At 41.2% G+C, this 12,825-nt stretch overlaps 1 protein-coding gene across 7 annotated transcripts in view; it reads right to left on the bottom strand.

Moving 5' to 3' along the window:
- The window catches only part of LOC309569543 (ryanodine receptor 3), a 1,308,933-nt gene that overhangs the window by 422,662 nt on the left and 873,446 nt on the right, over positions 1–12,825 (bottom strand). For all 7 annotated transcript variants that reach the window (XM_082275412.1, XM_082275411.1, XM_082275414.1 and 4 more), the window contains 2 exons: positions 6,573–6,688; positions 3,967–4,034 (listed from right to left, as the gene is read on the bottom strand). In XM_082275412.1, coding sequence (XP_082131538.1) covers positions 3,967–4,034; positions 6,573–6,688 — 184 coding nt within the window. The remainder of the gene's footprint in view (positions 1–3,966; positions 4,035–6,572; positions 6,689–12,825) is intronic.

The raw sequence follows: 12,825 nt of genomic DNA, 5'->3' as shown, positions 1-12,825 counted from the left end.
CACACCATAACCCCCCCCCCCCCTTCCACCAAATGATTTGGACCAGTGCACCACCCAAGGTCCATAAAGACAGGGATGAGCAAGTGCACAGAGACCTGCACAGAGTCCTTATCTCAACCCGATAGAACATCTTTGGGATTATTTAGAACAGCGAATTCTAGAAATACCAAATATCAAGTGACCACATATAAAATAATGACGTCTTTCTCAAGAACTCTATTAGTTCTCGCTAAGCTATTCCCTCAACAAACCGATGACTGTTGGTGCCAGGGCCGATCCTAGGCGGGTGCTTAGGGTGCAGTGCGCCCAGGCGACGCCTGGTGGGGGGCGCACTATCCTCTCCCGGCCGCAAGTCTCTCACTGCAGCCTCGGAGCTGCCTACTACTGTATATCCTTTGTAGTTGTGAGCTGAGGGGAGGGGCGACAGTGGGGGAGGAACATAGGCGTGCCGGGTGTGCCCAGGCACACCCTAATCAACCTCATGCCCTGCGGTCCTTCCAGGTTCCGCCATGGCCGCCGGCCCGCCGCTGATTCTGCTCTGCCCCTGGGCTGGCTCACTGCTGGCTGGCCTCGGCTTGGCGCTGCTCAGCTCCAGACCGAATCCGATCCAGCCGGCGCCACCCACTGTGGAGTGGTGGGGGAGACAGGTATGCAGTGTGGAGAGGGACTGTCTGGAGGAGGGACTGCCTGTGCAGCGGCCGCCTAGCGCAGCCAGCGCGGGAGAGAAGAACCAGGCAGGAGGCAGCAGAGAACGAACCAGCCGACGCGGCGAGGAGGACCAGACATCAATTCAGCATCAGCATTCTGCAAAGATTAAGAAGGAGGGGGAGAGGCCAGAGAGAGAGCCTGAAGTGTGGTGACGTGATGGTCTGTGGTGCTGGCAGCAGGAAAACCTTGCCTGGGGAGTGCCATTCAATTTTTGTAATCCAATGGACCTTTGGCTGTATACCCCCCACACTGAGGCTGCTGCACAAGCAAATCATTTGTATTGCGTGACTATGTCTCTCTGTATGTGGTTGCGTTGCACAATTCCTATAGTTATATTCTGGTAATCTCCTGCATGCTGACAATCATTTTTCAGTTCATGTTTAAAAAGTTTACAGATATCTATTTGAGTCATTCCTCTTAAAACATATTTTACAGCTATAGGTATACATCTAAGATAGAAACAACCACTTTTTATATATGTCTTAATAACTCAGTGACAAAGTTTAGTCACCAGAAATCTGGCTCTGCCCCACAGCTAATATAATTTCACCTATTCTACTACAATAACAAGAGTCTCCTTGCAAACACTGCACTCTGTAAAGCAAACCAAGTAATTAAATGAATAAATAATAAAAATTAAATGATTGATTGAGAACACCGATAAACTATTGTAACGCCTGCAGCAGGTAGGTGAAGGTGGGAACTCCGGTGTTGAAATCTGACAATGAAAGTTTCAGTGAACTATAAGAAGCTGATTCATAGTTAGCCTACCAGTATCTACTCAAAGTTGTATGTTCAATTTTGGATAGATTGGTCTTTTGGGCCCTTCTCACACAGCTATTCCATTCAAATCCCCCTGTCCATTTTTCAGGTGATCAGATCAGAAGCTCAATGTTAGTCTATGGAAAGGCAAATGTATACAGATTTCCTTTACATCTGATTACTTCCAAGTCTGTCTAGATCTCATAGGCATGCCCAAGCGTTTGCCAGTTGTGCCTAAGCAAACCACCATTTTGCCTAGGGCGCCAAAAATCCTTGCACCAGCCCTGGAGAGGAGGAGCTGTACAGAGGAAGCAGCGGCTTTGCTCTCTACTGCAGCCGCCTGCTTTCTCTGTACGGCTCCTCCTCTCACAGGCGGAGTGCATTTGATATCACTCTGCCTGTGAGCCAAGACTATGGAGGCGCCGTTCTCACAGTGACAGCCGCAGCCCCGCTGAGATATCACACAAGAACTTTACACCACATAGCCTACAGAGCCCAGCATCACAGAGCCCAGCACACCACAGAGCCCGGCACACCACAGAGCACGGCACACCACAGAGGAGCCAGGAATCAGGACAGGCAGCCAAGAATCAGGACCAGCAGCCAGACCCCAGGACCAGCAGCCAAGAATCAGGACCAGCAGCCAGCCCCAAGGCACCAGCAGCCAGCCCCAAGGCCCCAGCAGCAAGACCCCAGGACCAGCAGCCAGACCCCAGGACCAGCAGCCAGAATACAGGACCAGCAGCCTAGCCCCAAAAACCAGGACCAGCAGCCAGACCCCAGGACCAGCAGGCCAGTCCCAGCAGCAAGACCTTAGGACCAGCAGCAAAGCCCCAGAAGCCAGGCCCCAGGACCAGCAGCCAGCCCCAGTACCCATGATTTAAGGTAAGTGAAGTCTTCTAGTCTTGGGCCTGGGCATCAAAGTGCTATTAATTAATATAATATTGTTTATTTTTCTATTGTTCGGTGACACTCTAATGTAGTCTCTCATCGGGGATGGAGGGGACTCTTTCTATCAGAGACTCTCCAATAGGCACAGAGAGGGCCTCTGTAAGATAAACCCTCCTCCAGGTCCCATTAGACTCCGTTGTAGTCTCTAATGGGGCCTGGTGGGGGGTTTTTCTAACATAGACTTTAAAATGCACACAGAGATGACCTCTGTTCGAGAGACCCCCCTCCAGGTCCCATGATACAACCCCATTGTAGTCTCTAATGGGGCCTGGTGGAGGCTCTTTCTAACAAACTCTCTAACAGAGGCCCTCTCTGTGTTCCTTGGAGAGACCCCCTCCAGGTCCCATTAGGAAAGGGGAGGAGTTAGTAAGATGACCACACCCACACGGGGGGCGCCATAAATATTTCTGCACCCAGGCGTCTGTTACCCTAGGATCGGCCCTGGTTGGTGCTGTGGCCTACACGAGGGCACACTCTTACTTATTTTTTGGGAATGGCCTGTGCTCAAACCTTTTTGGTAACTGGTGCTCAAGCTCATACATAAAGTCACAGATATTTCCTTACAAGATAACCAAGCCACGGTCCTACTTAACCTTACCCCTTTATCAAGGAAACATTATATTAAATATCTCTTTAATGCTGCACAGGCCTGCATCCAGCTATATGGAAGCAACAGTCTGTGCCAACGGTGGCCCAATGGTTCACTAGAGTGAAGGGCAATGAACAAATTGAAGATCTGACCTCTGCTCTACGGGATAAGTTAGAGGATCATAAGTCCAGATGGTTTTATTTGGACCTCTTTCACTTCTCTGACAAATTCCTCCAATACACATTATTAGGATCTATTGCCTGAGATTTCCATTGCCTGATTAGTGCTGTTGACCTTGGCTCCTTGGGGGTGACTCCCCCATAACCCTCCCCAATCCTCACCCCAGTTCTTCTCACACAACCCCCCCCCTTTTTTTTCTTTCTCCTTGTCTTTTCCTCCTCCCCCTTCTCATTCGTCATCTGTTTCTTCTCCAATTCTTCTTTTATAAAAAAAAATGTGTTATTTCCCCCTGCTTTTTTAGACTTCAGTTTGTGACACGGCAGATCTTTTTGGAAATTGGAGCATATCCTCCCTCAAACAAGTCTGCCTTCAACACAACCTAATTGAAGGGCTTTTTTCATTTATATACAATTGTTCTGTTTTTCCTATTGCATTTTGTATTTGCCTTAGTATATTGAAATCCAGCACGGAGTATTGGTTGTCCTTATTGCGCTTAACTCCACTTGTATGCTATGCAAAGTTGTCTGTATCTGTGTCACATCTTTAAATACAAAATCTAAAAAAAAAAAAGTATGGAGACTGCGAGCCAGGCTTTCTCATCCAACATCAGGACCAACTTTAAAAAAAATCATTATTTTTTTAAATCATTTTTACTAATGACCCATGTATGAAATAAAAGAAAATAGCAATGTAATGTCACAATGTACTACATGTTCATCAATCAAAAACATTGCAATGTCAAAGTGTAACAAAGAATATGAACACATTTAGCTTACTTTGGCAAAAAACTTGATTTCTTGTTCGTGTGGGGATTTCTCACTTTTACCACTCCCAACAACTGCCTCTGTGGAGATAGAAGTGAGAATTATCATGCAAAAGAAGAATTTTAGTCAACTAAAATTTTATGTTGTATATAATTAAGTCAAGTCTCAGCATAATGCAAACAATAAAAAAATAAAAGACAGAATGTTGTTTACCTAGCAGTGTAGGGAAGTGTTCTTTTGTACACTGTCTGCTTGTTACAAACAGATTCTTCCTGTTAAGAGGTTGTTTCCTGCCCCTACTTAAGGGTCAGGAAACCCCTCAAGGATATATATATATATATATATATGGATGTCTTACACTCTTACAGGAAGTTGAGAGGAGAGTGTGGCCAGCCACATGCTGTGCATGCCAGAGGTGCTGAAGGCTGATTTTGTGTTGTATCCATCCACAGTGAAAAGGGACAAGTGTTACTGCACTGTGTAGCTCACTGTTTCTTATATTAAGGTCACATTTCAGCACTCCTGTGTGGGAATCAGAGATATCTGTTAGAGGCTTCTCTGATTCACTGAAACTTTCTATTTGCATACTACAATATACTTGGGCTATTCTCAAGTGTATGAGACCAAAGCTCATTTAAATAAAACCTATCAAATGACTGGTTTGTGCTGAAGTGTATATCTACCATTTCATTTTTAAAGCAACAGTGTCCCTTTTTGGTATGGGGGGGGGGGGGTCCTAGTTAGTATTAGCCTAGGGAACGTTAAACAGCTCAGGGTAGCAACAGGATGGGCTTCGGATGGCCATTTAGATAGGTAGAGGCCTTGTAGCATTGATAGCCTATAGTCAGGTTAAGGACCAAGAGATAGGCTAGATAGGCCTGATTTGCCTTGCAGGTGGTGCGTTCCAGACTTCTTCGCAATCAGTGTATTCGTCTGTACAAGCGTCCCCAGGAAGACACTCCTCCACAGATGCGTAGGCGTTCATTCTCCTTACAAGTCAGCTATTCAGGGGCCCCTGCAACTGAACTGTGCCACAGTGCTTAATTGGAGGTATTGATGTTAAAGGCCTTTAGTTATATATCCGGATACAGAGTATCTCACAAGAGTGAGCACACCCTTCACATTTTTGTAAAAAATGCACCTTGTATTTTTCACCTGCATAAAATATGCATTGATTATGAAGTTTCATGGTGTTGTTTGTTAGCCTGTACACAGAGTCTATATCAAAATAAATCTACAAAGTCAGAAACTGTTTATTTGAAACATGAGGCATGCAGCATGTCAATGCACAGGTAATGCAAGACCTGTCTGTGGTGTGAGAACTGTGTTTTTCTGTGAATAAACTACATTGTCCACAATGCCATAGCTCCCAACTGTCCCTGATTTGGAAGTCCCTTTGCCCTCTTTCCTCCTCATTTGTCCTTCATTTTGTTCTAATCTATAAGGTTGTATATAAAATGCAGTATTTATCATTCAAAAGGTGTTTCCCAGTGCTACAACTTTCATCCAATTTTTAAATTGCTGCATTTGTAAATTTGTACATTTTATAAGCCAATATAAAGGAGTAATAGTGGTAAAAAAAAGCACTGGGTTTAACTAATTGTTTTTTTTTTTTATAATTCTCCTTTAAGGGGGTGTGGCAGGGAGTGTGTTCTATGTCTTCATACTTTTGCTAATAGGTGTGCCTCATTCCCATCTTAAAATGATGGGCGGTATGCAATCCCTGGGTTTCTCAATCTAGTGCTGGTGCAGGTGAGAGCAATTGAGCAATTAACAGAGCTTACCATGCTGGAAGTTGAGCATAGTAATCAATCAGCTTCTATCTTGTTCTCTTAGGGCTCTTTCACACAGGATGTCCGTCGGACGGGCTCCGTTTATCTCAGCGGGGGATCGATCCGCTGATTCCCCGCTGAGCAGGAGAATGACAGCTGTTCTCCGCACTGTGTGCAGAGACACAGCTGTCAGAGCCCCATACATCTCTATGGGGGAATCGGATGGGAACGGACCGTAGGTCCGTTCTCATCCGATCCGCTGGACGGATGGAAAATACGGTTTTCATCCGTCCAGATTTGACATATCGGATCGGGTGTCAGCGGACATGTCTCCGGTGACATCTGATGCCCCATAGAGATGCACGGGGGGTCCGTTCAGATCTGCAAAAAAAACGGACAAGCGGATCTGAACGGTCCGTCTGTGTGAAAGGGGCCTTAAGGTTTGAAAATTAGAAGCTGATTGGTTGCCATGCACAGCTGCCCCGGATTTTATCTCTGCCAGCCTTAGTAAATAGTTCCCCACTCTGCCCTCTGCCCAAAAGAGTACATTCATCATTACCCAGTACCCACGGGAATACAAAAAGAAAACAAAGTGTCAGATAGCAGAAATAATTCCAAAAACAATGTTGTATATCTAAATAACAACCCTTATGGCCTCTGTCGACAGACCTTGGTCTTGTGTTGATGGCATTGGTTTAATATCAGTTTTAGATGCTTCTGATCTCTAAAGACCTGGACAAGAATGCAAAACCTGCTTGAAGTGAACAAAAGCCTACTGACACTGGCACTTAAAAACCTATTATTGTTGAATTACATTTTCACCCACTTTAATAGTTGATACATTACCTAAATGTGCAATGAATTCCTGAGCCGAATCAACGTAATGCAAAACTTTTTTCAGAAATTTAAATGCAAATCTCTTCTCCATGGAAGAAGCATCTAACTCCATATCCTTCAATCCTCTGCAACAAAAAGATAGGATACATTTACCATTTACAGGTGAATTGAGCTTGTGTACGAACTGTGCTAGTTTGGGATAAACACACACACAGACAGACATACATGAGATAGATAGATAGATAGATAGATAGATAGATAGATAGATAGATAGATAGATAGATAGATAGATAGATAGATAGATAGATAGATAGATAGATAGATAGATAGATACATACATACATACATACATACATACATACATACATACATACATAGGATAGATAGATACAATGCCTTGAAAAAGTATTCATACCTCTTGACACTACATTTTGTCATGTTACAACCCAAAACGTAAATGTATTTTATTGGGATTTTATGTGATAAACTAACACAACGTGGCACATAATTGTGAAGTGGAAGGAAAATCATAAATGGTTTTCAACATTTCTTACAAATAAATATCTGAAAAGTGTGATGTGCATTTGTATTCAGCCCCCTTTTCTCTGATACCCCTAACTAAAATCTAGTGGAACCAATTGCCTTCAAAAGTCACCTAATTAGTAAATATAGTCCACCAGTGTGTCATTTATTCTCAGTATAAAAACAGTGTTCTGTAAAGACCTCAGAGGTTTGTTAGAGAACCTTAGTGAACAAACAGCATCATAAAGGCCAAGGAACACACCAGACAGGTCAGGGATAAAGTTGTAGAAAAGTTTAAAGCAGGGTTAGGTTATAAAAAAAATATCCCAAGCTTTGAACATCTTACAGAGCACTGTTCAATCCATCATCTGAAAATGGAAAGAGTATGGCACAACCAAGACATGGCCATCTACCTAAACTGACAAGCTGGGCAAAAAGAGCATTTATTTAGAGATGCAGCGTAGAGGACCATGGTACTCTGGAGGAGCTGCAGAGATCCACAGCTTATGTGGCAGAATCTGTCCACAGGACAACTATTAGTCGTGCACTCCACAAATCTGCCCTTTATGAAGGAGTGGCAAGAAGAAAGCCATTGTTGAAAGAAAGACAATAGAAGTCCCGTTTGCAGTTTGCAAGAAGCCATGTGGTGGAGCAAACATGTGGAAGAAGGTGCTCTGGTCAGATAAGACCATAATTGAACTTTTTGACCTAAAAGCAAAGCTCTATCTGTGGGACGGAAAACGAATGCCTCGTACACACGCAACGATTGTTGGCCGTGAATTTTCGGCCAACGTCCGATCGGCCGTTTGTCGGCTTGTTAGTATGATGCTTCCGACAACCGACTCCGACTTTTCGGCCGAACAAAATCTGGTGTGCAGGCTATAAAATTTTTGTTGGTCGTCAACAGAACGGCCGATTTTCCGTCAGTCAGTACAGATTTCGGCAGACAAAAATCTGATGAGCAAGACTGGGCATGCTCAGAGAAGAAAAAACACAAGGAAAGTAAACCATCACATGACATCACTTCTGAAGTTGGTTTTTGTTGGCCGAGAAAATTTGTGTGCAGTCTAGAGCACATTTCAACCAACACAACAACACTGGACAAAAGACGGCCGATCGGTCGGCCGATAATCGTTGCGTGTGTACGAGGCTTAACACTGCACATCACCCTGAACACACTGATGAGGAAAAGGGAAGCAGCCATTTTATTTATTAAATATTTCTTTATGGTTATCAAACATGGATTTATGATTAAGCAGATATATTGGATATATATTGTGTGAGAAGTCCTTTTGTATAACAGCTGTTGTATTCAAAAGCAATTTATAGCTCCAGCTGTTAATGATTGCTATCTCAACCTTTGAAGACCTGTTTAGCCAACAAGTTTTGGAAGTGACACATTTATGTTAAATGTCCATTTCGCATATCAAAGAATGTCATCAAAGACTGAGATGTGACTTAAAAGAAATTAGATAGCTAGGTTCCACCCACTTTAGTGTATAAAAGTTTATTAGAAACCCTAGCCAGATAGAGCAATGTTCATTAAGCCAACAGAATGTAATGTGATTGACTTGCTCTCCAAACATGGCTTCCTATCTACATGTTTGTCTAAATAAATATAATTTTCAATCTGGCTTCAACAGTCAAAATGTTACTGAAACCCGTGAGTTTTGGGATTACCCTTACAAATGGTCCTTCGTTAGCCGGGTAGAGAAAATCCATGGACATCACTAAAAGAAACAGGACAACACAAGCTGGGAATTCACGTCTTCAGTAAAAGGTAAGCTAACTTTCTGCTTAACTGCGATTTCCCCTTGTGTTGTGCTGTTTATGTAAGTCGATGTAATGGAGAAGTAGCCTTCAAAGAACCTTGGCTGTTGAATTTTATTATTTTAAATTTATTTTTACTTTCGGTACCATCTGTTACTTATTACTGTCCTTTGCATGAGTGTGTCCTGCTGAATGATTTGCCCTATTTCAGGAGCAATGTGTGGTTAGGTAGGATTTCTGCAGTTCCTGCGATCGGGAGACCGACCAGGTCAGGAATCGGGTCTTCAGGACTCAAGGTATCATTCATAACGTGTGATTGATAAAGTACTATATGTGGGGAGGCCCTGGTTAATTGCCGAGGGTGATGGGCTGCTTAAAAAACAGCACTGCTTGAAGTCTTAGTACTAGTATGATTGAGAAAACTGTCTTCCCGTTCTCTTCTGCGTGATTCTTCATAAAATCACACTATAAGCAGGAGTACTGTCTTCTCTATTTTACAAACAGTGCCTATAAACTGAAGTGGAAGACTTTTTATGAAATCATAACTATCAGGTTATATACTCTCTCTCTCTCTCTCTCACAGATTCTAGAATGTATCCTATTATTTGTTGGAATATGTTTTGCTGTGTGTCCTGCATATGAGTGGTTAATCTCTGAAAAAGGAGTGCTTTTTACATTCTTGAACTATTTTAATACTGAACACCCTAATTAATTTGTGTGCAGGTCAGTCTGTGTGGCTGATTCATGATAGTCTGTTATAGATCCTGGGCAAGGATTGGGAGCCAGATGTATAGTTCCTGCTACTACCTAGGTCGATTGTGTCTGTGTGACTTGGGGACCTGGTAATAGATTAATTCTTCAGGAGGTCTCATCACCGTGTGAGATGGGGAATTGTTCCACCGTGTACACCTCAAATGAGGATCTGTGTGATCCCACTGTGAACCCTTTCTAATCCCCAAAGATTTTGCCTATCAGTCTGTGTGGCTGTGTTGTAACTTTGGAGAAGGAACAGTCCGTTCCCTGAAGAAATGGAACTAAGGCACACAGGGGTTTTGTACCCCTAGAACCCCAAGTTCTCCAAAGAATGTAAAAAGTACTATCCAAGTGTTTTCAAATGAAGCAAAAGCAGGCACTAGATAAATGGATAAATGCAAGCGAATACAGTGTGAAAACATGGTGAAGAGGAGATTGAGGGGAACCAATGAGAAATTTGTATGAATACAGATGTAAAGAACCTAATAATAATAATATTGCTTAGATAACTGTAGGCACATTGTACCCTGAAGTACCACCTAGATCGCTTATAATGACCTAAGTATAGGCATAGATAAGACGCTAATGTACACCAGAAAAAAAAAAAAAAAGAGAGGAAAGATGAGACCTATTGAACTGGACTAGGTACAGTCCAGAAGTAGAGAAAGTGCCGCTTTATTAGAGAAATGTACTAATATTTTTGTCTACAGGTTTTAACTAGCTAATTGTAAGAGTATATTATTCTGGAGTGGCCACACATGTTACAATTTTTTGTTGTACAATTTTTCTGTTAGATTTACCACAAACAACATAATATGAGGTCAAAGCTAAACACTTTCACTTGTATCCAATTAGGCAGGCCTTTGTACTACATAGTTGAAGGTAAATTTAAAAAAAAAAGAAAAAAAAAATTGTACAGAAAATTGTAAGAAAATTGGATCATGTATGGGCAGCCTTAGTCGTTGCGAGGTGTGTGAGATCCATGGATTGTTATGTTGTGTTAGTTGCAATAATGTTCCTAAAGTGCGGTATCAGCAAAACATTTGATAACACTGAATGAATATTGGTTGCATAATGATTTGTTTTGTGTTTATTACTTATGTTTTAAAGTGATGTGACTTTGCCACAAGTACAACTAAAGGTAACAAATCAGTGCTATGCTGGTCATGGCAACTTTTAGAAGCAAGAAAATATATTTGGTGTGTAAAGTGTGACCTTAAGGACTAAAATTGTATTTATATTCTTAAATCGTGAGCAATTTGAACTTTATAATTGAGGTAACTATTGACTTTAACAAAAAAAAAATATATATATATATATATATATTTTTTTTTTTTTTAAATTGTGTGAATGTACAGTCATTTTGCACTCGTGAAAAATCGTGAATATAAACCCTTGCTGGGGTGGCTAATCATGTGATCATTGGAGGCACATCCAAAGCAGTTAATAAAATTAATTAAAAGAAGGAAATTGATGTTAAAGCATTAGTGACATGTAAAAAAATTATTTTCACAAATGTCGTTTAAAGTTTGAAATTCAGGAGTTCTGTCTTAGTTTAAAGTTGCTGAAAGCCTTTCAGCCCACCATGGGTACTGAAACCCCCTCCCTTCTTTGACACAGGTTAATTGCAAGGCTTGGGAGTGTAAACAGCTGTATTGTCATGCAAATTGACTGAGCTGAGTAAACTTTAAGAGAAAAGTACAAAAGAATATGTTAATTGTATATACATATGTGTATTAACTGTAATCTTTGTTTTTGTAGAAAAAAAAAACAGTTTTTGAAGAATGTTCCAATGTGTTCAATATGGTGAAGTATAACTTGCTTGTAGCCAAATGGGAAATTATTAATGTTTATTTTTGAGCTGCTCATTTTTTTAACCATGGTGAACAAACATATATTTTTTTAAATTTATGGTATACCATAAAAAAGATAAATAAATAAAAACCAACGTGGTAATAATTAATTTGACGTCAACAATTTTTGGTATTAGAAAAGTGCACTGATAATACATCTAAGAGAGAAAATGTTTAAAATGCTTACTGTAATGGCTAAATACATAACCTTTGGTTTATTTTTAGGAGGAAAATATCATGTTTTGTTACTAAATTTTTGATGCTTATTTCTCAGATGAGTTCTATGCCCTGGTTTGATTTCTTTAAGACTTTCAGAACAAAAGCAGATCACAGCCTTCAAAGACAATTCACCAATGGAAGTATTCTTCCAAATTGTTTTCTTCTGGTTTATTAGACTGTTTATATATGTAAATGTTTATGGGTTTCATCCCCATATAGCTAATATTGGTGCTGTACTGCTTGTAGCAGTTTCTAATTTCTTATTTATTGGGTGTCAGATATTTGATGTGTTCTAATCTGACATATATGAGCTATGGCATTAACAAGTTTCTATGCCTTAGATAATTAAGCATCTCCTGTTTTATATAGTTTTTATATTATTGTGAGATGGAAGAATAAGATTGATTTGAATAATTGTTGATCTATTTTTTACACCTATAGTGTGCTAAGAATTATAATGAATGTATGTCAGTGTTACTACATTAATTGTTAAGATTACTTTGGTATTGCTAAGATTTTAAGTTAGGCCTATGACACAGATCTTCAGTTTTGCTACAGATCTGTCTCGTTTATTCCCAAAGATCAGCATGTATGCTGGTACATGTAGTCCCATTGCATACGGGTCTGCTGCTACCTGTTGTCCCACAAGACTTGTGTTTAAGATTAGACAAACCTCTTGTTAATTCAATTTGCTACATGGCCAGCCAGGCCACCTCTTGTCATTCTAAGGTGACTCATTGCCCCAGGCTTTGCATATTAATGTTCCTAGTAGTCAAGCCTTTGTGTCTCCAAGTCTATTTAAAACCTGTTTGGTTTCAATTTCCTGTTTGGTGTCACTGGGCAACTGTACCATCTCTTATAAATTTTTGTTTGCATGGGTACTCACTTCTAGCTATTTTGTGTGTCTCTGTGTGTCCATGTACACAAGACAGCTTGAATTTTACTCCCTACTGTTTAGTGATCCCAGCACCTTAGCCATGCAAGGGATTCTCAGTTGTCTATTGGCCTTTAGTTCTAGGTAGCTGCCTGCTTGGGTGAGTAAGAGGGCTGCAACCTGGGAACTGGCTGCAGCTTAACCCATCTCCACCGTTGGAGAAGACAAGGCAATTCCTTAGACTTTGCACCTCAGCCCTTCCAAGGGCCCT

The sequence above is a fragment of the Pelophylax lessonae genome (genome assembly GCF_965119305.1).
Source record: "Pelophylax lessonae genome assembly, chromosome: 13".
In the NCBI taxonomy this organism is placed as follows: domain Eukaryota; kingdom Metazoa; phylum Chordata; class Amphibia; order Anura; family Ranidae; genus Pelophylax; species Pelophylax lessonae.
Note: the sequence above shows the minus strand (reverse complement) of the source record. Positions and strands in the feature narration are given on the sequence as shown.